General features: G+C 42.3%; 3 protein-coding genes across 8 annotated transcripts in view; 2 read left to right on the top strand and 1 right to left on the bottom strand.

Moving 5' to 3' along the window:
• Positions 1-513: 513 nt before the first annotated feature.
• On the top strand, positions 514-2,823 carry ociad2 (OCIA domain containing 2). The gene is made up of 6 exons (XM_024421872.2): positions 514-729; positions 820-904; positions 1,582-1,635; positions 1,736-1,783; positions 2,089-2,242; positions 2,570-2,823. Exons 1-6 carry the CDS (start codon positions 664-666, stop codon positions 2,643-2,645), a joined length of 483 nt encoding a protein of 160 aa, XP_024277640.1. The 5' UTR covers positions 514-663; the 3' UTR covers positions 2,646-2,823.
• A 747-nt stretch (positions 2,824-3,570) lies between these two features.
• Positions 3,571-18,307, bottom strand: ociad1 (OCIA domain containing 1). The gene is made up of 8 exons (XM_024421871.2): positions 18,099-18,307; positions 17,641-17,725; positions 7,890-7,943; positions 7,745-7,792; positions 7,493-7,622; positions 7,199-7,404; positions 6,794-6,949; positions 3,571-4,539 (listed from the first exon to the last, which is right to left on the bottom strand). Exons 1-8 carry the CDS (start codon positions 18,147-18,149, stop codon positions 4,502-4,504), a joined length of 768 nt encoding a protein of 255 aa, XP_024277639.1. The 5' UTR covers positions 18,150-18,307; the 3' UTR covers positions 3,571-4,501.
• Positions 18,308-20,116: 1,809 nt separating this feature from the next.
• The window catches only part of fryl (furry homolog, like), a 108,696-nt gene continuing 102,916 nt past the window's right edge, over positions 20,117-25,896 (top strand). For 5 of the 6 annotated variants that reach the window (XM_024421857.2, XM_024421858.2, XM_042322248.1 and 2 more), the window contains exon 1: positions 20,120-20,398. The gene's annotated coding sequence lies outside the window, so the exon portion shown is untranslated. Of the gene's footprint in view, positions 20,399-25,896 lie in introns of all 6 variants that reach the window. The other variant, XM_024421859.2, reaches the window with a different exon arrangement.

The raw sequence follows: 25,896 nt of genomic DNA, 5'->3' as shown, positions 1-25,896 counted from the left end.
TGTAAGGTCTACACCTGTTATATTTGGCGCATGTGACTAATAGATTTGATGAAACACTTAATTAGACAACTAACTACATGAGATGAGACTAGAGAGCACTAGTATATGCAAAATAACTTAAGATATTTGAATGGGGATGAATTACACTATAGACCACATAACTTGCTCTTATTTTATATATTTAAAGAATGTTGACTCTCTTTCACAGAGTGATTAGATTAATAAATATCTGCCCCACCTCACAGATGCAGAACAAGAACAAGAAACATCCATTTATCATGCTGTTTTATACTGGCTGGGGTAAAGAAACATGTTCAAAGGTGAGTTGAATGACTCAGGGATTTTCATGAATTGGAGGTTTCTGTCCAATTGCATCATGGCATTATAACATATAAATGTGTGTGAGTTTGTGTGTGTGTGTGAGCAAGCGAGAGAGAGATTTTCCAGTATCTGTATTAAAGGCTTTTTCAACAGACCTTTTGGTGGGCAGGGCCTCTTTAGTGTTTACTCAAAAAGGGAGGAGTGAGAGAGGCTTTGTAGACGAGGAAAATACGAGAGTAAAGCGAAAGGAGTAGCAACGAAGACCATAGGTAATTCAGGTCCAAGTGAAAAGTTGAGCAGAGTATTTGAGCAAATAAGAGATTCTTTCAAACACTTGACATCATGAGCTCTGAAACCCTTGAGAAAACAGTAACAGTGAAGGCAGAGGGAGCCACCCCATGGAAGAAGGTGAAACACGCACACACAATTCTCGGACATGATTAGTGAACTGTATGGTGTGGGTGACCTCCAATCTCTGACCTGTCTGGTGTGTCCCAGTGTCAACATGGAGATCGACACATCCACAGAGACGACGTGAGACAAATCTGGAAGGATTGCAAGGAAGAGAGCTTCTGGTATAGAGGTATTGACCAAGGGTGCTGAACTTTTTAATCCAAGCAATTACACATTCACTGCAAAAAGCTTGTTATTTCTCAAAGAAACTCCATTGATGCTAGACCCTCTGTGGCTTGCTCGCCATTTCCAGGTAGGTAGTGCGTATTTGTAAACAGCAAACCCATTAGTAGGAGTCATATAAGTTAGTGGCCCTTTAATCAGGCCCCTTTCCCTGGCTATGGCATGTTTTCAAATTCTACCGTCTGCCTCCAAATCCTGTCCCAGAGCTAAAAAATTGCCCCATCTGAGTATGCCGTTGGCGATTGATGATGGGCCTCTATTCAAAGCGTTACTTCGGAAGAGGACTTTAAACCTTTTTTTAATGCTTTGTTCTTTGACCATCGGTCACCAGAGGGGTTAATGAGCTCCATTACAGAAGCTCAGTGAAAAGGCATGATATAAATAAAGCTGAAAATGAAACCCACTACGTTAGAAAACAAGTGTTTCCGTGTCACACTACTGCACATTCTAACTAAGTGGTGTAAACAGGAAAAAACAGGACTCCCTTTGATTTTAACAATATCTTCGCACCACAGGAACAAGTTGATTTGTCCTCAGTGTGGGGTTATTGTAGTGCAGGTTTGATTGATTCCGGCTGCTGTAAATTGGTACAACTACTAACCTCTGTTCTCATGTTCCTCTCAGCTCTTCCCCTCTCTCTGGGAAGCATGGCTGTCACTGGGGGGCTCATCTACAAAGGTAAGACACTCACATAACATTAGTCATAGCTTAAATCAAGGTTCAGGTTTAACATCATAAACAAACATGCACTGAATAATTGTATAATATTTTGTTGCAGGAGTTTGGAGTGCATCAAAGAGACTTGGCCCATTCCCAAAACTAGCAGGTGAGCTGTGAGCCCATAAGTGAAAGTAGAGGGTTCTGTCCAGCAGGTTTTATTATGTGTGTTTCCCATACTTGTGTTTGGGGAAACCTGGTTTCTATGGTGACTTAGTTACACATCTGTCTCAGTACTGATGGGACTATTGGACTCAGTTGCTGCTCCCTACTCAGTGGCAAATGCGCAGCTGCTAGATAAACACTGATTCATAAAAAGGGGATAGACTCCTTTGGACATTCCAAAAGTGGCAACTAGACAACCTATATTACAGAGTTTTAACATGTTTATGACCAATGATCTTGTCCCTTCAGCGGCTGGTGTCCTTGGTTATGCAGTGGGGAAGGCTTCGTATGTTACAACCTGCAGAAATAAGTTCCAGAGATTTGGGCCCGTCTTTGGTCCAGAATCTGAATATGGTTTTGGACCCGGCCCATTTGGAGGGCGTGGTTCTGGCCCAGGACACAGGTGAGTAGAGCTGAGGACTTTGTCACTTCTGTTGCCCATGGTAGTCTTTTTTTCTGAAGGGATTATGTAACAGGGAGATATATACCAGCTATGTGGCTTAAACCTTATCATGCCAGTGGGTTATCTTTTAGGTTCAAGTTAAGGCACTAGCATAAGAATTGTATTTATTGCATGTTGGTGTGAGTGATACTAAAGCTTAATCTCTCGTGGACAGACACACGTAACATAGCATCTAATGTAATCACTTAAGATTTTAGTTATGGGTTTCCGAGATTATACTAAAGCGGTTGGCGAGTTAACATTAACAGGTTTCTCTGCCTCTTTTAGATACTGCCACCACGTGTGTGAAGAGTGTAAGCAACAGCAAGCCCCTGCTGCACCAATAGAGGGTGTGCAAAGCTAAAACACGCACACTGTCTACACCCAAAGTTTGTGTACTCAATTCTAATGATCCTTGTCTGTTCTCCCCCAAGTATGTTTTACAAACCTTGGAGTCCAATTCAGGCGATGCATTGCAAATGGACATGAACTAATGATTTTGTAAAAGTTCTACCAAAAATAAAGATTGCGTTTTTACCTGAGTTAAATACCTTGATGATTTGTGTTGTTGAGGTTTGTGTGTATTCAGGATGACAACATGTAGCAGTCACTGCCGAGGGACAGCCATCACAGCATTGTTCAAAAGATCTGAGATGGCTGTGCCATATTCTTTTTATTATGAAAGTTAACACCCCTCCAATTCATACTCCAGCAGAGACAGAACGATCAGAGGCCCTTGGGGCATGTTATTTAATGTATTGGTGCGCGGTTTGCATGAGACTCTGGGTCATAAGTAGTCTATGAGAGAAAATCACTTGGGCCAACTTCTACTTTGGCATGCATGTGGTTGTAAGTCAGTCAGTCAACCAAACAAAGCTAGCATACAGTATAAAGTCCCCCAACTGTAGACCCGTGGGTGATTTGACTTGGCCCCTCAAGTTTTTAGAGCAAAAAATACATATTTGATTATTATTTTGGGGGGCTTAAGACTAAAAACACCAGCAAATCAGCTCTAAGGGAATTACATTTTGGAAATCAGTTCCAAAGTATTCTCACGCATAGTGATACAGTAGTTGTGATTTTATACAAATGTAAGCTAGGTTTGCAATTAGTATGTTTTAGTCAGTTTGGGGTTCTTACAGTCTGCAAGCAAATTACTTGTGATTATGTTCCGGCCCCCTGACCATCATCTCAAGAAAAAATAATAATAATTGGCCCGGGGCTGAATCTAGTTGATGATCCCTGGTATAGAGCATAAATGAGAGATGACTACAGCCGGCACACCGAAACCAATTTGGCTATGATTTAATAATCAACACAGTTGTTTGACAAAACATAAACAGAAGGAAAGAGATACGTGTTACACAGTGCTATTTTTTTTATGTCTGCGCCACACCTTGCTGAAAAGTCAACAGACCAGAGAATCTGGGTAAGCTTGGTCCTGGAGGACATCTCAGTCAACGGAGCCTTTGTTTTATGTTACTTTTGACACCGCTGGGAAAAAACAAGGGGACCTATCCATTATTACTGAGACAACACCCTGCCAAACTAAACCTTCAGATGTCCACCTGTGCTAAGATGGTCTTCAAAGAGGCCCTCAACATTCTGCTTTTACATCATATAGCATTATAATCTGATCTGCCACCCTCAACGCAATAATCTGATGCCAGATACGGTCCAGATAACACCAAATGGACATATTCAATTATATTCATTTAGGACTTACAGATAAACCTTCAAAATAGTATGAGCTCACTGGTAATACTGAACATTCACATTTGAATAAGACCCAGTTACAATGCTAAAATGACAGGATGGAAACATAGCAGCGAAGGCTGCTGATAGGAGGATGGCTCATAATAATGGCTGGAAATGAAGTATAACGGCTGGAATGGAGACGTGTTTGATACCATTCGATTGACTCCATTCCAGCCATTATTATGAGCAGTCCTCCCCTCAGCAGCCTCCACTGATACACAAGCTATTGGTAAGCTTGTTGGCTGCATTCAACTGCATTGGACAATTCTAGAAAGCTCCTATTCATGTTAACCTTTTGACAATATATGATTTTGTATTTATCACTTCGGAAACATCAAACGTGTTTTTCAGATTTCTATAGCATGATTGCATAAAAAGCAGAGGTCTTGTGTATACTACATGTGCCCTCTTGCCTTCTCCTCCTGGTGCAGCAGCTGATCACTGGCTCCTGAAGCAGACTCTTCACTCGTCCCATGCATCTCCATATTGGTTCTTTTTCACTGTGGAGACAAAATAACCATACAGAGAATCAGACATACAGTCCCAGTCAAAACATTTGGACACCTACTCATTCCAGAGTTTCTTTATTTTTACTATTTTCTACATTGTATAATAGTGAAGACATCAAAACTACGAAATAACACATACGGAATCATGTAGTAACCAAAAAAAGTTACATCAAAATGTTATATTTGAGATTCTTCAAAGTAGCCACCCTTTGCCTTGATGACAGCTTTGCACGCACTCGGGATTTAAAAAAAATTGATTTATATATTTTTTGATTTAACTACACAAGTCAGTTAAGAACAAATTCTTATTTACAATGACGGCCTACACCGGCCAAACACGGACGATGCTGGGCCAATTGAGCACCACCCTATGGGACTCCCAATCACAGCCGGTTGTGATACAGCATGGAATCGAACCAGGGTGTCAGTAGTGATGCCTCAAGCACTGAGATGCAGTGCCTTAAACCGCTGCGCCACTAGGGAGCCATTATCTTAACCAGCTTCATGAGGTAGTCACCTGGAATGCATTTCAATGAACAGGTGTGCTTTGTTAAAAGTTAGTGTAATTTTTTTCCTTCATAATGTGTTTGAGGAAATCAGTTATGTTGTGACAAGGTAGGGGTAGAAACAGAAGATAACCCTATTTGGTAAAAGACCAAGTCCATATTATGGCAAGAACAGCTCAAACAAGCAAAGAGAAGTGACAGTCCATCATTACTTTAAAGACATGGTCAGTCAATGCAGAAAATGTCAAGAATTTTAAAAGTTCTTCAAGTGCAGTCGCAAAAACCATCAAGCGCTATGATGAAACTGGCTCATGAGGACCGCCACAGGAAAGGAAGAACCAGAGTTACCTCAGCTGCTGAGGATAAGTTCGTGAGAGTTACCAGCCTCAGAAATGGCAGCCCAAATAAATGCTTCACAGAGTTCAAGTAACAGACATCTCAACATCAACTGTTCAGAGGAGACTGCGTGAATCAGGCCTTCATGGTCAAATTGCTGCAAAGAAACCACTACTAAAGGACACCAATAAGGAGTGACTTGCTTGAACCAAGAAACACGAGCAATGGGCATTAGGCTGGTGGAAATCTGTCCTTCAGTCTGATGAGTCCAAATTTGAGATTTTTGGTTCCAACTGCAGTGTCTTTGTGAGACACAGAGTAGGTGAACCGATGATCTCCGCATGTGTGGTTCCCACCTTGAAGCATGGAGGAGGAGGTGTGATGGTGTGGGAGTGCTTTGCTGTTGACACTGTCTGGGATTTATTTAGAATTCAAGGCACACAACCAGCATGGCTACCACAGCATTCTGTAGCAATACGCCATCCCATCTGGTTTGCACTTTGTGTGACTATCATTTGTTTTTCAACAGGACAATGACCCAACACACCTCCAGGCTGTGTAAGGGCTATTTGACCAAGGAGGAGTGCTGCATCAGATGACCTGGCCTCCACAATCACCCGACCTCAACCCATCTGAGATGGTTTGGGATGAGTTGGACCGCAGAGTAAAGGCAAAGCAGCCAACAAGGGCTCAGCATATGTGGAAACTCCTTCAAGACTGTTGGAAAAGCATTCCAAGTGCAGCAAGTTGAGAGAACGCCAAGCGTGTGCAAAGCTGTCATCAAGGCAAAGGGTGGCTACTTTGAAGAATCTCAAATATAAAAATTATTTTTTATTTATTTAACACTGTTTGGTTTACTACATGATTCCATATGTGTTAGTTTTGATGTCTTCACTATTATTCTACAATGTAGAAAATAGTAAAAATAAAGAAAAACCCTGGAATGAGTAGGTGTGACAAAACTTTTGACTGGTACTGTATGTCTATGCAATGTAGTTCACTAATGAACCCGGAATATTGTGTTTGTTTAATTCAACAATTATAAAAGGCTACATTTAAAAAAACATTTATTTAACTAGGCAAGTCAGTTAAGAAAAAATCTTATTTACAATGACTACCCCGGCCAAACCTGGGCGACGCTGTGCCAATTGTGCGCCGCCCTATGGGACTCCCAATCACGGCTGGATGTGAGGCAGCCTGCATGGCTAATTATTGCTACAAACTAAAAAGCAAATGTTAGCGTATCTTAGCATGTTCCTTGATACAGACCCCCTGCTCTCGCCAAATACACTGATGTCCAAGTATGTGAGCACTGTTGTTGACACTGAATAATCATACCCCCATTGTAAGCACCATATGTAAATAGTCCCAATAACAACAGATCTCTGTGGGGCATGAATCACCATCTCTCTTCAGAACAGGTGTTTCAGCCGGGGACTTGAGCAGAATGTCTGCCTTTTGGGTCAGGGTAACCTCGTAGTTCTCACGGTTTCTGCTTCGTAGGTCCTCGTACAGGGTTGGTCTCTTTTTGGGAGTCTCATCATCCAAGTAAGGAGGGACTAAAAAGGCAGTGAGGGGAGGAAACCTTTCAGAGAAAACTGCTATTCAAGGCGTCCGGCCAGGGCCAATACAAAATCTGTAGAATTCCAACCACAGCTGATTCAAAAGTGAGATAATGTTCTCAAATGCTCTCTTTACTTCAACTAAATAACATTCATCTTGAAGACAATTCTGAGAATAAAACAAGGATGAGTGAGAGAGTATTATCCATGTCTGTAATAACAACATGCAAATCCTGATGTCCGTACCTGGTTGGTTGACATCAGCTGCAGCTCCTGTGGGGTCAGACTCACTGAGGGGAGGGCTCAACAGAGCACTCTGATCACTATAGGAGAAGTCACTAGGGTAGCTGAAGGAGTCTGCTTGGGTGCGAGGTTCCGCCACTGACTGGGAGGCTTGTTCAAAAAAAGCCTGGTTAGGATCTCCCAACTCTGATGGGTTCTGAGGAGCAAACCTGGTTCCAATGAAAATGTAACTTGGTAAGATGTCAAAACAATAACCAGTTACCACAATGGGGAAAGGAGATTAGATGCAATACTAACTGTTGAGGGATATGACGTTGTCCTTGTCTTAGGGCTTCACCCAATGGGGAATTCTCCAGATTTTTGAACTTCTCCTGACATATCTTTGTGTAGGAGATCTTCCCGCCAATGTATCCAAACAGACCAGCAACTGAAAATAGACACCACGCACACAAAAGTGAATATTCCCATAGACATGACACTGGTACATATACATACACATTTTGAATTCCAGCAGGACACTGAAAAGCCTCATATTAAGCCTTCACTTACTAGCTACTTTAGGCAGGGAACCAAATCGTGGTGAGGGTGCAAGGACTCCTGAAAGGGAGAGATTGACTTTACTTTCTAACCCAATGAAAGGCATTAGAGGCTGATATTTGAATTACAATCTCACTGGACTGAGCATTAAACGTACCTTTCATAACGAGTGCTTGAGCTACAGACACTGCCACAGCAGTTAATGGAAGGGCTGTGAATACATAATGTCATTAGTGCATACAGAATCTATACATCCTTATAACTCTTTATTTCAACAATGCATGCTCATAACACTTCAGTAGCTACAAACTTGAGTAAATGAGAAATCAGAGGGAAACAGAAGGGGTAAACCTGGGGTGTAATCAGTGGTTAAATTAGGATTTGGAAGGTCTGTAGTTGGTGGGCTCAGCTGAGGGGATGATATAATGTACTAGCCTAAATATATACTGACAAAAAGCACATCACAGTCTTCACTATTATTCTACAATGTTTAAAATAGTAAAAATAAAGAAAAACTCTTGAATAAATAGGTGTTCGAAAACATTTGACCAGTACAGTACACAGTGGCAAGAAAAGGTATGGGAACCATTTGGAAATACCTGGATTTCTGCATAAATTGGTCATCAAATTTGATCTGATCTTCATCTAGGTCACAACAATAGACAAACAGTCTGCTTAAACTAATAACACACAAACAATTCTATGTCTTCATGTCTTTATTGAACACACCGTGTAAACATTCACAATGCAGGGTGGAGAAAGTATGTGAACTCCTGGATTTAATAACTGGTTGACCCTCCTTTGGCAGCAATAACGTCAACCAAATGTTTTCTGTAGTTGCAGATCAGACCTGCACAACGGTCAGGAGGAATTTTGGACCGTTCCTCTTTACAAAACTGTTTCAGTTCAGCAATATTCTTGGGATGTCTGGTGTGAACTGCTTTCGAGGTCATGCCACAGCATCTCAATCGGGTCAGGACTCTGACTGGGCCCCTACAGAAGGCATATTTTCTTCTGTTGAAGCCATTCTGTTGTTGATTTACTTGTGTTTTGGCTCGTTGTCCTGTTGCATCACCCAACTTCTGTTTAGCTTCAATAGGTGGAGAGAAAGCATAACATTCTCCTGCAAAATGTCTTGATAAACTTAGTAATTAATTTTTCCGTCAATGATAGCAAGCTGAGGCTGATGCTCCCTCCACCATACTTTGGGATGAGGTTTTGATGTTGGTGTTCTGTGCCTTTTTTTCTCCACATAGTGGTGTGTGTTCCTTCCAAACAACTCAACTTACAAGCATTTCGCTACACTCGCATTAACATCTGCTAACCATGTGTATGTGACAAATAAAATTTGATTTGATTTGAACTGTAGTTTCATCTGTCCACAGAATATTTTGCCAGTAGCGCTGTGGAACATCCAGGTGCACTTTTGCAAACTTCAGACGTGGAGCAATGTTTTTTTTTGGACAGCAGTGGCTTCTTCCGTGTTGTCCTCCCATGAACATAGAACACCAAAAGAATTATGTATCGTAGACTCATCAACAGAGACGTCAGCATGTTTGAGATATTTCTGTAAGTCTAGGATTCTTTGCAGGATGGCCACTCCTAGGGAGAGTAGCAAGAGTGCTGAATTTTCTCCATTTATAGACAATTTGTCTTGCCGTGGACTGATGAACATCAAGGCTTTTATAGATACTTTTGTAACCCTTTCGAGCTTTATGCAAGTCAAAAATGCTTAATCTTGGGTCTGAGATCTCTTTTGTTCAAGGCATGGTTCACATCAGGCAATGCTTCTTGTGAAGATCAAACTCAAATTTTGTGAGTGTTTTTTATGGGGCAAAGCAGCTCTAACCAGTATCTCATCTCATTGATTGGACTCCAGGTTAGCTGGAGTCCAATTAGCTTTTGGAGACATCATTAGCCTAGGGGTTCACATACTTTTTCCAACCTACACTGTGAATGTTTAAATGTGGCATTCAACATAGACAAGAAAAATACAATCATGTGTGTGTTATTAGTTTAAGCACACTATGTTTGTCTATTTTTGTGACTTAGATAAAAATCTGATCAAATTTGATGACCAACTTATGCAGAAATCCAGGTAATTCCAAAGGGTTCACATACTTTTCTTGCCACTGTGTATGTGTGTGTATATATATATATATATATTAGGAGGTAGTTAGAGTAGTAGAATGAACAACATGCAATTTCAAAATCTGGTTGTGCAACAGCTGTTTTTCTCTTATGTCAGTCAATGACAGTCACTGAATTAGCCATTTCAGCTAACACTTTTTTATTGCTAGATTAGTATAAACTTGTAATCATGGCAGAATACATACAACATTCAATGTTCAGCCTTATTGTCCACAAACTTTACGTTCCCAGGGGCCCTGCCCTCCAGTGGGCCCCCATTGATTTTGTCATTCTCACTCTGATATCAGATTAACATGGCATAAATCATGACAAAATGTGTAGAATTGCAAGAAATGTTCTTTATAAACCAAGTCTCTCTCTCCTATCCGTCAAGAGGGGGACCACCAAAACGTTTTGCTCGCCAAAAGGCTAGGGCCAGCACTGTCCCTATGCACATAATGCCATTGGCACCCGGAAAGCGTATAAACCATGTTGCTGCTAAAAACTCCGGTTCTAAAACAGTGCATTTTACTCATTACTTGGATTTGAGAAAAAAGTGTAGCCTAGTAACACTAGAAAACTCAGTGATCCTCTTTTAACAGTGGCCATCAAGACTACTTTAAAAGGTGTTTCTCCCGCAACTGCAATAAGAATGTTGTAGGCTACAATGACTGGGCAGGCACATTTCTCTCCCTGTAAGGCACTTGTAATTTGAAAGCGCCTCAAGAGGAATATTATTTTCTCGCATAGAATGTGACATGCTGAACAATTAAACAGGTAAACTATTACGTTTATTTTTTTTTGCCATTGCTTACATGTGCTGTTGGCTGTGGAAAATTAAATCTGGACAAAAATGTTTCATTAGATAATTCAAATAACAAAAAGGTACCTGGTCTTAGCTCCACCTGGCTCTCATTTGGATCACAGGTGTTGTGTCGGACTCGGACCAATTTAACCCCTGGGTGTAATCATTAGCCCCCCAAAAATTGACACTAAAACAAGAGTTTCTATTGGAGAAATTCCGCTAAGTCCCTCCCCGTTCCTTTCTGTTTAAGAAATGTTTTGCAACATAATCAGCGTAATGAATACACCCCAGATATGCGTCACAAATGCGTGGTCTGGTAAACATGTCATACCGTGTCCACCAATTGCATATATGTTTTGTTTTGCCGGATGTCTAGCCAACATTTTCCATACTTGACGCACATGTGCTTCGCTTTTCAAATCGCTAAACGCTAGCTTGTTGGAGTCTGTGTGTACTTCCGTTTGCACCACCACACCGCACAAGTTGAAATATTGAACACACCTGTCTAGTGCTACACCCTTAACATTAGCGCTGAAAAATTGCATAATTTTCTAGTGATGACCTATATGCTGAGTGGTTTGAAAAACAAATTAAAATAACCATGGTTTTCTACATTTTTGTGTAGGCAACGGGCACAATGTAAAACTACAAAATAGCTTTCTCGTTTCAAACTTAGACTCATAACAGTATCTTGGTTCTGGTCTAATACTTCTAGAAAGTTGACCCGTTCACATCGTGACGCATTTCATTACGCCCTACTGTACGTCATCTTCACGTCTTGCCCAGCTACTGAACCGAGAAGTGTAGTGTTTGTAATGCAAGATGGAGAGCCTGTCTTGTCAGAGATCATTTATTTTGGGAGATTGCAAAATGACCTTTTCATTCAAGACAGGATAAATATATTGTCTCAGATGATAAATGTTTTCTTTAGTTACTTTTTCCTCAACTTGTTTATCTAATGAAGTCAAGCTAGCTTGCAGAGCAGATAGCTAAAAGCTAGGCTAGGTTGAACATAGCATTGTAGCTACCAACCTCTCCACCTAACATATCATAAATGTAATTACCATCAACCTTATAATGGAAGGCAACAGTCATAATATAATTAGCTTAACAGCAAATGTGTATTATTTAACATTACTATTCAAATAGTACTCACTTATTGTTATGGGTAACTGTTTACAAGTTACTAACTATACCATTAAGCCATCACCGAAAACCACATTTATCTTCTCTGTTTTAACTCCCTGCTCTTTGGCAGACTGGCTGAGCTGAAGACGAAGCAAAGTCAGAAAACAATTAAGTATGCAGTGTCTGTCTCGCGACGGAGCCTTCAACCGCAAGAGGGCGTTGCGCATTCATTCCGTTGTGGACGTCTCCATTGAAATGTATGACATCCGAGTATTTATGGGTAATTTGAACGAGTTGAGGCGTTAACGATTCTGCATGGTCAATACGACATCTGCAGTGGCTGTACAACATTTACTGCGAGGCTGCCTCCGCAGAAGTATGAGCATTCATACTTATTTTAGCCACACTCGCTACGTTCAGGCTCTGCCCTGCCCAACACAGGCCCGATTGCTTCTGCCAAATTTAAGGCTCGGCCCTGCCCAAAAGCCGAAATTATTATGGACTTCCTCCGTTAGTAAATCCATTAACTGTTCCTTCCTGTCACACGATCGCTGCGCTTAGCAACTTGTTACGGAGTCGATAGGTAAATTGACTAGCCGGACTGTTCCCCGGACTCCAGTCGTAGGGATTTGTACAATGCACAAACAAGGCTATTGAACCTGACATTGGTGTCTGTCTTTATTCCTTTATCCAACATATCGTACAGAAACATGGTATCAGAAGTGGCTCGGAAAACACACGTTTGTTATTTTTGTAGCTAAATACAGTATAGGCGCAGTTACGTTCCAAATGCGAACACACGCCGTTTCCTACTCACAACACGGATCAACTCGTTGTTAGCTGGCTAGCAAGCATCACTACCTACTTCGATGACTGAAGGCAAAGAAATCTCATATTCCATTGCTATGGCAGCGAACCAGAGATATTAGAGAAAGGAATCCCACTGGACCATGAATGGAAGAACGCATAACGCCCCACAGACTGTTGACCAATCACGTTCATGTTGTCATGCTGCGTCACACGGTCGCTAAACTAATCGTCATATAATCCCTTCTCAAAATCGGTATTAGTTGAGAAATGTCTATTTTCCTCGAAAGTACGTAATGTCACAATTCCAAAACTATACAATAAAACAGATCCCAGATGAATTATTTCACATCTTGCGAAAATGTGTAATGTTCTATTTCTTGTTTAAGAAATGCATGGTAGATGTTGGATTTTTGAGATAGCGCCTAATTGACTCCCATTCCCTCCTTGAAGGAGAGCTCTGTGTCACAGAATCACCCTGCGTGCACCGCGCGGTCCATTGACGTGCATGGACGACAAACACGATGGGCGTTAATACTATTAAAACAGAGATGACCATATCCTTAAAAAGTATATTCCAATGGAGATGACCATATCCTTAAAAAGTATATTCCAATGGAGATGACCATATCCTTAAAAAGTATCTCTGGCTCTGCTCAATGAACAAAGACAAGAGAGAGCCATTAGCTACTTTTGGTCACTCTAAACTCCGACAAAACTCAAGCAAATGTTTGGGGGAAATAATCTCTTCCGTTTTATATATACAGAAGCACCTTGTGCTCGGACCGATGAAAGGCCACTAAAATGTGCAGTTGTGTCACACACTACATTTTCTCAACATAAGGGAGCATGCAATTGGCATGCTGGCTACAGGAACTGTCCCCCAGAGCTTTTGCCAAAGATGTCATGTTCATTTCTGAATCAAATACAATTTTATTGGTCACATACACATGGTTAGCAGATGTTAATGTGAGTGTAGCGAAATGCTTGTGCTTCTAGTTCCGACAGGGAAGTAATATCTAACAAGTAATCTAACAATTCCACAACAACTACCGTATACACACAAATGTAAAAAGGATGGAATAAGAATACGTACATATAATTATATGGATGAGAGATGGCCGAGCGGCATAGGCAAGATGCAATAGATGGTATAAAATACAGTATATACATATGAGTAATGTAATATGTAAACATTAAAGTGCTATTATTTAAAGTGACTAGTGATCCATTTATTAAAGTGGCCAATGATTTCAAATCTGTATGTAGCCAGCAGCCTCTCTGTGCTAGTGATGGCTATTTAACAATCTGATGGTCTTGAGATAGAAGCTGTTTTTCAGTCTCTCTGTCCCAGCTTTGACGCACCTGTACGGACGTAGCCTTCTGGATGATAGCGGGGTGAACAGGCAGTGGCTCGGGTGGTTGATGTCCTTGATGATCTTTTTGTCCTTCCTGGGACATCGGGTGCTGTAGGTGTCCTGGAGGGCAGGTAGTTTGCCCCCGGTGATGCGTTGTGCAGACTGCACCAACCTTTAGAGAGCCCTGCGGTTGGGGGTGGTGCAGTTGCCGTGATACAGCCTGACAGGATTCTCTCAATTGTGCACCTGTAAAAGTTAGTGAGGGTTTTAGGTGATAAGCCAAATTTCTTCAGCTTCCTGAGGTTGAAGAGGTGCTGTTGCGCATTTTTCACCACACTGTCTGTGTGGGTGGACCATTTCAGTTTGTCCGTGATGTGTACGCTGAGGAACTTGAAGCTTTCCACCTTCTCCACTGTGGTCCTGTGGATGGGGAGGGTGCGCCCTCTACTGTTTCCTGAAGTCTATGATCATCTCCTTTGTTTTGTTGACGGTGAGTGAGAGGGGGTTTTCCTGACACCACACTCCGAGAGCCCTCACCTCCTCCCTGTAGGCTGTCTCGTTGTTGTTGGTAATCAAGCCCACTACTGTTGTGTCGTCTGCAAACTTCATGAGTGAGTTGGAGTCGTGCATGGCCACACAGTCATGGGTGAACAGGGAGTACAGGAGGGGGCTGAGCATGCACCAATGTTGAGGATCAGCGAAGTGGAGAGGTTGTTTCCAGTCAGTCAGGAAGTCAGGAAGTCTAGGACCCAATTGCACAGGGCGGGGTTGAGACCCAGGGCCTCAAGCTTAATGATGAGCTTGGAGGGTACTATGGTGTTGAATGCTGAGCTGTAGTTAATGAACAGCATTCTTACATAGGTATTCCTTTTGTCCAGTAGGGATAGGGCAGTGTGCAGGCGATTGCATTGTCTTTGGACATGTTGGGGCTGTTGGCAAACTGAAGTGGGTCTAGGGTGGCAGGTAAGGTGAAGGTGATATGATCCTTGACTAGTCTCTCAAAGCACTTCATGATGACAGAAGTGAGTGCTATGGGGTGATAGTCATTTAGTTCAGTTACCTTTGCCTTCTTGGGTACAGGAACAATGGTGGCCATCTTGAAGCATGTGGGGACAGCAGACTGAGATAGGGAGCGATTGTATATGTCCGTAAACACACCAGCCAGCTGGTCTGCACATGCTCTGAGGAAATGCAGTCTGAACCAGCAGCCTTGCAAGGGTTAACACGTTTAAATGTCTTACTCACATTGGCCACGGAGTAGTCCTTGGTAGCAGGCCGCGTCAGTGGGACTGTATTATCCTCAAAGCGGGCAAAGAATGTGTTTAGTTTGTCTGGAAGCAAGACGGTGTCCGTGACGTGGCTGGTTTTCTTTTTGTAGTCCGTAATTGTCTGTAGACCCTACCACATATGTCTTGTGACTGAGCCGTTGAATTATGACTCCACTTTGTTCCTAAACTGACATTTCGCTTGTTTGATTGCCTTGGAAGGAATAACTACACTGTTTATATTCTGCCATATCCCCAGACAACTTTCCATAGTTGAATGCAGTGGTTTGCGCTTTCAGTTTTGCGCAAATGCCGCCATCTATCCACGGTTTCTGGTTAGGGTAGGTTTTCATAGTCACAGTGGATACAACATTTCAATGCACTTCCTTATAAACTCACTCACCAAGTCAGCGTATAAATCAATGTTATTCTCAGAGGCTTCCCGGAACATTTTCCAGTCCGCATGATCAAAACAATCTTGAAGCATAGATTCCGATTGAGCAGACCAGTGTTTAATGGTTCTAGTTGCAGGTATATCCTGTTTGAGTTTCTGCCTATAGGACATTAGGAGCAAAATGGAGTCGTGGTCAGATTTGTCGAAGGGAGGTCCTTGTATGCATTGCGGAGGTCAGTGTATTGCTCGCACGAGTGCTACAGTTAATGTGCTGATAGAATTTAGGTAGCCTTGTTCTCAAATTAGCTTTGTTAAAATCCCCAGCTACAATACATGCAGCCTCAGGATATATGGTTTGCAGTTTACATAGATTCCAGCGAAGTTCCTTGAGGGCTGTGGAGACATCTGCTTGAGGGGGTGTAATACACGGCCGTAACTAACATTATTTTGGGAGATAATGTGGTCGGCATTTGATTGTAAGGAATTCTAGGTGAGGTGAACAAAAGGAGCTGAGTTCCTGTATGTTGTTCTGAGTCATTAATCATGAAGCACACCCCCGCCCTTCTTACCAGAGAGATGTTTCTGTCGGCGCGAGACATGAAGAAACCAGTTGGCTGTACCGACTCCGACAACATATCCCGAGAGAGTCATGGTTCCGTGAAACAAAGAATGTTACAATCTCTGATGTCTCTGGAAGGCAACCCTAGCCCTAATTACATCCACCATCTACCTCTCCTGCGGTGACATTGTTTTGGGTCAGCCTCCGGGATGAGATCCAATGTCCTGGGTGGTGGTCCGAACAAAGGATCCGCTTCGGGAAAGTCGTATTCCAGGACCTCTACATCCGCCACCCACTTGGGAGCCAGGTCCACCCATGGCTGTACCCATGCCCAGTCATGTGAAATTGATAGATTAGGGCCTAATTAATTCAATTGGCTGATTTCCTTATGTAGCCGATGTGAAATGGCTAGCTAGTTAGCGGTGGTGCGCGCTAGTGGCGTTTCAATCGGTGACGTCACTTGCTCTGAGACCTTGAAGTGGTGGTTCCCCTTGCTCTGCAAGGGCCGAGGCTTTTGTGGAGCGATGGGTAACGATGCTTCGAGAGTGACTGTTGACGTGTGCAGAGCGTCCCTGGTTCGCGACCAAGTCGGGGCGAGGGGACGGACGTAAAGTCAAAAAACGGTTACACTTATATGAACTGTAACTCAGCAAAACCTTAGAAATTGTGCCATGTTGCGTTTATATTTTTTATATTTGACGTTTTAAGCACTTCTGACACCATGTTATGATCTTAAAGCCAAAATAGGCTTGATCCAAGAATGTGGTAGGAGGCTGAGTATGGAGGGTGTGACACAATTGCGGAGCCTCCGGAGGCATACAGAGTCCATATTGAGTGCCGTACCACATCGCTGTGTGCCTCCAAAATTGTTTAAAAATGTCACGGGCTCTGTATAGCTCTGCATTTACATGATTGGTTGACGGTAAGTGGGGGTGCGAGTTACTGAATAAACAACAACTTTCTTCACAACAGCTCTGCGCTGCTCCGCGAAGCATGAATGCCTTGACTTCTGCAGAGGCCGTAAATGCAGCTCAGCTTCAGAACGTTAGTGATCAATTCAGTGATACCTAGCCTTAACCCCATTTATAATGTCGGGGACTGTCGAGTCAGGTAGCAGAACTCTATTACGGATCCCTCTGCATCGTTACAACATTTGTGACGCAATGCAGTACGCAGCTGATTTGGCCTCTACAAGCATCCGGAGGCACCGCGGTTGTGTCAAATGCTTGGTATGGACCTTCCATATCGCATTGCCAGAGCAAGCATAAATGGGCTTTCATGCTTCCAGAAACATATTGCAAGCAATGCGTGATAATTTTTAGACAGAGCGTCACGCTCTTAAAACTCCCTGTACAGAAGACGCCTTCGTCCAATGACTTACGTGTAATGAAACAGAGTCATGATTAGGGCTTGGGAATAGGGTGCTATTTGGAACACATCCTTATGTTGTAGCATGACTTACATCTGTACCAAAAGCTCTCTTGGTTGCATTCCCGAAACACTCTCTTCTCCTCCTCCGTGGGAATGTAGGGTGCCCCAACTTGACTCTGTTATAGAGGGTACAGAAATGTAGCAATTGTAATTAGCTAGATAACATATACATAACAGATTAAACTCAACTCTGTCGTGTTCTACTTTTCCACTGCACTACATACGCCAGTCGTCTACTGTAGTGAGTGGAGTGGTTGAAATGCTAACTAAATACTTTGCATCGCGTAGTAGCGTTATCGACGATAGTATTACTACAGTACTACTTGATTAACTTGCTAATTACTCATGTTTGAGTTAGCGACTAGAAAGTGCTGTTGTAGCTAGCTTGGGAAAACTGTTTGTTTGGTAAGCCATTTTACTTTAACTAGCAAGCTAATCCGCAGAAAGCTAACTAGCGGTTAGCTAGCTACTGTTAGCTTGTTACTGTACCTGAGCCCCTTGTTGTTGTTGATCAGTGAATCCCATTGACGTTTGTGACATGACTAGAAAAGAAATTGAGGTACGGAGAAAAATGTGCTACACCATTGTTTCGAGGTTATGTGCATGTGTAACAGGGGAAACTTCAAAAATGACCTCCAAGCTTTCTGCCTCAAAGCAGGGAAGCTGTTGAAATCAGAAGGCGATTGCCTTACGCAAAACCTGAGTGTAGACGTCACACGTAAAGAAGCGTGCCCAGTCTTCTTCTTTGAGGAGGTTTAACGGTGGTTGACATCCAATAAATGTTGCATTACTGCCACTTACTAGACTGGAGTATACTTCCCTTATGCATTGCTTGAAAATAAATAAATAAATAATTCAAATAAATAAACAAATACTCTACCATCTGACACTACTCACTCACCACCCAACTCCACTATTTAACTATATATAGTCCTATCTCAGGCCAACAGCCTGAAATGACTTGTTGGCCTATCCCTCTATACTGGTACAGATCTACTACTCACACCACTCCTCTCAGGATCCCTCCCCCTTGACCCATCTTCCTCTACTTTCTTCACTGCCTCACCATACTACAACATCTGTGCTACTCTAACCCTGGAAACCTCCACCTCCCTCTCTCACACTGGACATTTCTGATCCCCAGCCCCATGGGCACCCGTTTAATTAACACATACCACTACTTTCCCCAATGTTACACATTCCTTTGTCTCATGCCCTTCTGCACACTTCTAACACCTAGGAACCTCCTCCTACACACTGCTTCCACATGCCCATAAGCTTGACACCTGTAACAACGTAATGTATTCGGCACAAAAGTTCCTAGAGTATATAAGATATCCTGTAACATCACTTTGTCCAGCAACGGCTCAACATCAAAACACAAAAGAACACACAACAACTCTTACGCCATCCTGTCTAAGTCGCAACAAACGATGTGCATGACAAACACTGGGAATCTTCCCCTTTGGTTGGTCAACTTTCACATTTACCGCTACCATGTAATCACTCCTTTCAATGGTGCCCTTTTCTTGAGTGCAAAACAACTCGAATCTCTTGTCCCCATTTGTTTAATGTGCAGCGCCTGCACCCTCTGATCAGCAGAAACACAAACAATTATCACAAGACCACTTCTGGTTACCTTCACCGATTCCACAACACCCAACTCTGTTTTCAACCACCCTGAAACCACAAATAGATAAGCCAAAAGGCAAGGGCCCACTTTTTCCAAAAATGTCACTCCTACCATCACAGACTCATCTTTATCCTGACCCTCGGTGCAACCCCTCGGCTCTGACAACTAGCACGCCTGGTCCAGACACAACAAAGCCTCAAGACCAACACTTGCTCCAGATTGAAATAGTTGGGCTCGTTTGAGCAAATAATTTGTCAAGTCGGTGATCAAAGCTTTTAAAGAGTCTTGCATTTTGAAAAAAATCTGATTTTCACCTCGTGACCTTTACAAAAATCGTATGATTAAAGGTCCTAAAGGGTAAGGTCGGATGGGGTTGGGTGGGCTTGGGGGATGGGGGAGGGTCTTGATCACACCGATAGTGTTATTGCATTTTGGTACACCCGAAGTGCATTCATTTCCAATGGAAAGCTGCGTTTGCCTTGCGCAATTGCATTGCAGTTGCAGTGCCTTCTGTGTGTTGCATACATCATATTTATCAATCTTATGCATCAAACTGTATGCTTAGATGTCTAGACAGAAATGGTAGCAGAAGGTGAATGTTGAACTTCTATTGCACACATATCCAGATGATGCTGCATACCATTTTGCGTAATAACCCTGTTGGTGTGATTGAAGCCGGACACTGTATATGTGATCAACCTGTCAATGTGAAAAGCACCTTACCGCGTCCAGTCTATTCATCGGAACGCCATCCAATCAATGCAGAGGTGTAAGATTGCCAGAGCCTGAACAACAAATAAAATATTTTATACAATGTAGGTGTAAACAATTTGAACCAATCATATAATGCAAAGGGCGGGGCATATTGCCAACATTTTGACAGTGGTACGCTCATATCAGACAACACAAACCGCAAAATTGTTTACCAATCTGTCAACGGTGATAGTTGCTGTTAGACGAGTTTAGATCTTTAAAAAAATTAAAAGAAGAGCGTTCCAAAAAAAGAACGGATGGGAAAGGAAGGTGAGGACACATACTGAAATATCTCATTTGCGATCCCAGCGAAGTTTCACTGACACTGTTGGAAAAAGCTATAATTGTAGCATGCCAGAGGAGTTGGATTGCTAGCAAACAAGCTAAACGTACTTTAAAAAAGGTAAGCTCGGCCGAGATTTGAAATACAAGGTCCTACCAAATAGCTATTTTATTAAAGTTAGCAGACCTAGCTTTTCGTAGCGAGCAGTTTGCCCTTTCGGACAAATTGATAAGCTATGGAATTGCTTCGATACTAGCTAGCGTAGTTGGGTAACGTTAGATATGTCTTGCTAGCTATGTGTTATTAGCTAACCATGTCAGGATTTGGCAAACCCAGAAGTACTCAAATACTGGACAGGAAGGAAGTCAAATGAATGTTACCGTTGTTGTCAGTTAGCTAACATTAACCAGCTCTAGCTAGACAGCCAATTAATAAAGGAAACTAGGCTGGCTAGCTAGTTAGTTATCTAACGTGACCAACTCGCTTGCTAGCTACGATGTTGGCGATATCGAAGACACAGCACAATGGCAATCATAGCAAGCTAACTGTTGTTGGCTCATGTACAGTACCAATAATTTGATAAAAAACACCCTTGCGTCTTTTGTTTTGCCACTGTGTCTATCCGTTGATTTACGTCGTAGGTGTTCCTGTCCCCATGCTATTCGTTTTTGAGGAGGCAAGCTGCAGTCACACAGGCGAGGCAAGTTAGAGCATGGTCAAAGATCCTGCTTTGATTTGACTTTACATCTAACTTGGCAGGTAGTCTAATACTAGGATACAACTAACGTTACTGAGTGCGGTTAATCAGCAAATATCCATATACACTTGTATATTATACAGCTGTACCTTACTTACTCGGACATTAGTTGCCTTTGTCATGCCAATGTACCCCAAAGTTGTCTCCATTACCTATATAGCCCAACAACCAGGAAAGGAAATCTCCCCCAAAATATTGGATTCTCAAATATCATTGCTGGGTGTTTGCTCACTCTACCTCTGTTCTGTAGGCGTTATGTTTAAAGTTAATCAGCACTGTAATAGCTAACATTCTGTGATTGCTCCTGGGCACAATTTATTCTGTGTGTAATTACGGCAAAGGCCAAATTGCATTTGTCCTGTTTAGCAGCTGCTTTTGTCCACCTCTTAAATTAGGCCACATCCTTACAGCGTCTGTGAAAACGGTGGCAGTACACACACTGCTCAGTAAAGATCAATCACAATATATTGGCAATAGCCTGTCCATTGCCTCTCTCTTTTGGTGTGTTTGTACAGCAAAGGGAGAATAGACACACAATGAGGAGTTTGTTCTTGTTTTCTGTAGCTGTAAGATGGCAACACAGAGAGAAATCTGGTCAGTCTGCAATGAACCAGGAGGTGGAGGGAGCTGAACAATTTCAGACCCTGGGGCCTTTGCAATATACTTCTCATCTGGAGAAAAGTCTGTGTGTCACTCCCAAATGGGTCAGGGCTCTACAGTGTGACCATTTTACTCGCAATTAATTTAGGAGCACCAGTGCACCTAGAAAAAGGATTCTGTCTGTATTACCTCAAATCTTTTTCATTGTGCCCCTAAATTTCATTTTGCGCCTACATTTTTTCAATTTAGGTGAACACATGCTCTTGGGGTACATGCTCTGAATAATCAGTAACCACTTGATCCAAGGACTTTGGTGCTTTTTGCGTTGTTGCGTAAACATATTCAATTACATCAGAGGCCAGCAGGCAGATGCAAAGGGTGAATTTGAGTGTGACATTGTCATTCACCAGGCCAGCCAATGTTTACCATTCCACTGTTAACATGTAACATCCTAGTGTTCAATGTAAGGGTCAAAGTATTAAAGCAGCTTTAAAAAAAACATGTTTTGCTTATCATTGCAATATTTAGATGACTATGGTGCTGAGGCTACATCTTACATAATATTATGACGATAATGCTTACATATTATGTAAAATTGTTGAATAAAATGGGTTAGATCACTGTCATGGTCAGGACAGGAGGCTGGTTGGTTGTGGTCACATTTTAAGAAAGTGATGAACCCCCTCTCTGCCCCAACCCATACATGTCTCTCTGTGTGGTTGACTGATCCTCTCAACCTCCCCCTTCAGGGATAAGCCTCTGATTGCTGTACAGATGTGTTCGCATTGTGCACGCACCCACTGGGCCTCTGCATAGGAATGGCAGGGAATCCTTCTAAATTGCAAAGGGGCATCTATCTGCGATTGCCCAGGGCATAATTCTGGGGAATGTGTGTTTTTGGGTTAATCCTGGAAGACATTCATGTCATTGAGTGAAGGGATGGAGCTGGTCTCTTGAGTGGTTCCTCTGTCAAACCATGGATGTGTCTCTTCTCAGGATGAGCCAGAAGAGAGCCATTGGTCACTCTTATCACTGCATAGTGTGATGGTTAGATTTATATGAGCCAGATAAGAGCTGTGCAGTCAAGCATTTCTCTTAATGAGTCTGGTGCCTCACTGTTTCTCCTGTCCCATCAGACTGACACTGTTGTCCCTTTCCTCTCTTACTGCTTTGTCCCTGTACTGACCAACTGACTGACTCTTGCACCTCTGCCATCTGGTAAAACAAATGAGGCTTCCCAGTGTTTACCTTCATGGAGTTCAAGGCTGCACAAATATCGTTATCTTGCCTTGCTTGTTGTTGACTCTGTAACACCTGCATCGGGCTGATCTATGACCTCAACATTTCACCTACTGCCTTATCAAGAGCACTTACAGGAAACCCTGGATTTCCTGTGTGAACTATCCAGCTATATTCTTATTACCAACTGAATGACAGCCTTATTTTGCCTGCCTGGTGATGGTGAGACTGGATCTCTTGCCAAATTATCTGCTAAACCTAACTGAAAAGTTTGGTGGTGTGTCTGTTTGCTTGGTGCTAAATTATTAACCTGAACTGCTGCAGTCATTATCCGGTGGCAAAAATAAAGAACATGTTAAACTGCAAGCCATGCAAGTTACTCTGATTTTAAAGGTACTGATGCGAAGCAACTTTAAATAGCTGTTCATCAGACAAGCCCCCATCCTTTAGTTATAGTCATCCTAAAATGAGCAATCCTTTTGTCTTTGGATGCATTCAAAGTGTTCTGTAATACACAAATGTGAATTGAGTTCAGCTACAAATAGCCTATAATGGGGCCTTGCCGAGGCATATTATTTTTGGCTTTGGGTAGGGAGAACTGGTTTGGAGTAGGATAATTGATGTTTGGGACTGACTTCACCAAAGAAACCACCCGGTCTTCGGCCCAAGGAAAGCCAGCTCTGTTCCTCTCTCACCGCATACAGAGTGTGCCTGTGTGTTTGGACTGGAGCTTTCAGGGGCTGTGTACTAGGTTTCACATGAGCTCGCTTTAGAAAACGGGTTGTGAGGAAGAGCTTTCTAAAACATGCAAACAAGTGGTCCTGTTAGGGCAGTTGCATGAAGGCCTTATCTGTCAGGAGAATCTAGTGTTCTGCTCCATACGAAGGTTGTGATTACGCAGGAGAAAAGCCTTTCATTTAGTGCTGGTGAACAACATGTAGTTAGTTCTTATTTTGTCCTTTTTGTCCTATTCGTCCCAGTTTTGACTGTGCACCAATGCTGAGATCTAGTGTTGCACAAAACATTCGATACTAGAACATGAAAAACTGTTCGGTACTAGAATTTGTTTATTTCAGTACTTCTGTTGAATGTGTATCACGGATAAAATCTATCAACCAGTGTTAATTTCTTCATCAAAAATATTACTGAAACACCATTTTTTTTGTGGCAATCACTCACTGTTGACGTTGAGACGGGTGTTTTGCGAGTACTGTTTAATTAAGCTACCAGTTGAGGACTTGTGAGGCGTCCATTTCTCAAACTCGACACTCTATACTTGTCCTCTTGCTCAGTTGTGCACCTGGGCCTCCCATTATTTCTATTCTGGTTAGAGACAGTTTGCACTGTTCTCTGAAGGGAGTAGTACACAGCGTTATACGAGATCTTCAGTTTCTTGGCAAGAAACTGGAATTGCCTTCATTTCTCAGAACAAGAATAGACTGACGAGTTTCAGAAGAAAGGTCTTTTGTTTCTGGCCATTTTGAGCCTGTAATCGAACCCACAAATGCTGATGCTCCAGATACTCAACTAGTCTAAAGAAGGCCAGTTTTATTGCGTGTTTAATCAGAACAACAGTTTTCAGCTGTGGTAACATAATTGCAAAATGGTTTTCTAATGATCAGTTAGCCTTTTTTTAAATGATAAACTTGGATTAGCTAACACAGCGTGCCATTGGAACACAGGATTGATGGTTACTGATAATGGGCCTCTGTACGCCTATGTAGATATTCCATAAAAAAATCTGCTGTTTCCAGATACAATAGTAATTTATAACATTAACCAATGTCTACAATGTATTTCTGATCAATTTGATGTTATTTTAATGGACAAAAAATGTCCTTGTTTTTGAAAGAAAAGCACATTTCTAAGTGAACCCAAACTTTTGAACGGTAGTGTACAGTACATGTTTCAAGCAGACCACCATAGTCCCTGTGCCCATGAAAGCGAAGCTAACCTTTCCCTCAATGTGCACAAGACAAAGGAGCTGATCGTGGACTACATTAAAAGGTGGGCCGAACACGCCCCCATTCACATCGACAGGGCTGTAGTGGAGCAGGTCAAGAGTTTCAAGTTCCTTGGTGTCCACATCACCAACAAACTATTATGGTCCAAACACACCAAGTTAGTTGTGAAGAGGGCACGACAACATCTTTTCCCCCTCAGGAAACTGAAAATATTTGGCATCGGTCCCCAGAGCCTCAAAAAGTTCTACAGATGCAATATCGAGAGCATCCTGACCAGTTGCCTCACAGCCTGGTATGTCAACTGCTCGGCATCTGACCGTAAGGCACTACAGAGGGTAGTGCTTATGGCCCAGTACATCTTATGGCCAAGCTTCCTGCCAAAAAAATGGTCAAAGACTCCAGTCACCCAAGTCATAAACTGTTCTCGCTGCTACTGCTTTATTGTTAATTTGTTTTACTTTTTGATTTTATTTTTGCTTTATTTTTTAATAAGATTTTCTTAATCGACAATGCAGTTTAAGAAATAGAGTTAAGGGCTTGTAAGTAAGCATTTCACTGAAAGGTCTACTACACCTGTTGTATTTGGCGCATGTGACAAATAAACATTTATTTGCTTTGAATAGGGCTCCAACAGGCCGCCCCTCTCTTGCCTTGTGAATGACATCATTATTGGTTAAAGAGACGTCGTGCACTTTTATAAAATTAGCTTCTATGCAAATGTTGTTGATCAGTACAATAAAATAAGTTCCAAATGAGAAGGAAATGGATCGTTTGTCATCTGTAGCCCCAAGAAACCATCTAAAACAAGCTCAATAAATCAATGCATGCTCTAGAGATCTTCACGGGTCCAGAAAGTTGGCTCCACTCCAAAATGGACCTGGGCATTTCCCACCCTGACCCGAGCATAAATATTTGTTTCATACCCGTTCCGTATTGACCTGGTCGGTTCCAGGTCCGATCTGATGGAGGAAAGCAGCAGAAAATGTGTTTTTAAGCTACTTTATTAACCAGAGGTGATAAAGCGCGAGAGGGACAAATGTGCCGCTCTAGCAGGCTAG

The sequence above is a fragment of the Oncorhynchus tshawytscha genome, linkage group LG05 (assembly GCF_018296145.1).
Source record: "Oncorhynchus tshawytscha isolate Ot180627B linkage group LG05, Otsh_v2.0, whole genome shotgun sequence".
NCBI classification, from domain to species: domain Eukaryota; kingdom Metazoa; phylum Chordata; class Actinopteri; order Salmoniformes; family Salmonidae; genus Oncorhynchus; species Oncorhynchus tshawytscha.
This window is presented reverse-complemented; position numbering and strand designations above follow the sequence as displayed.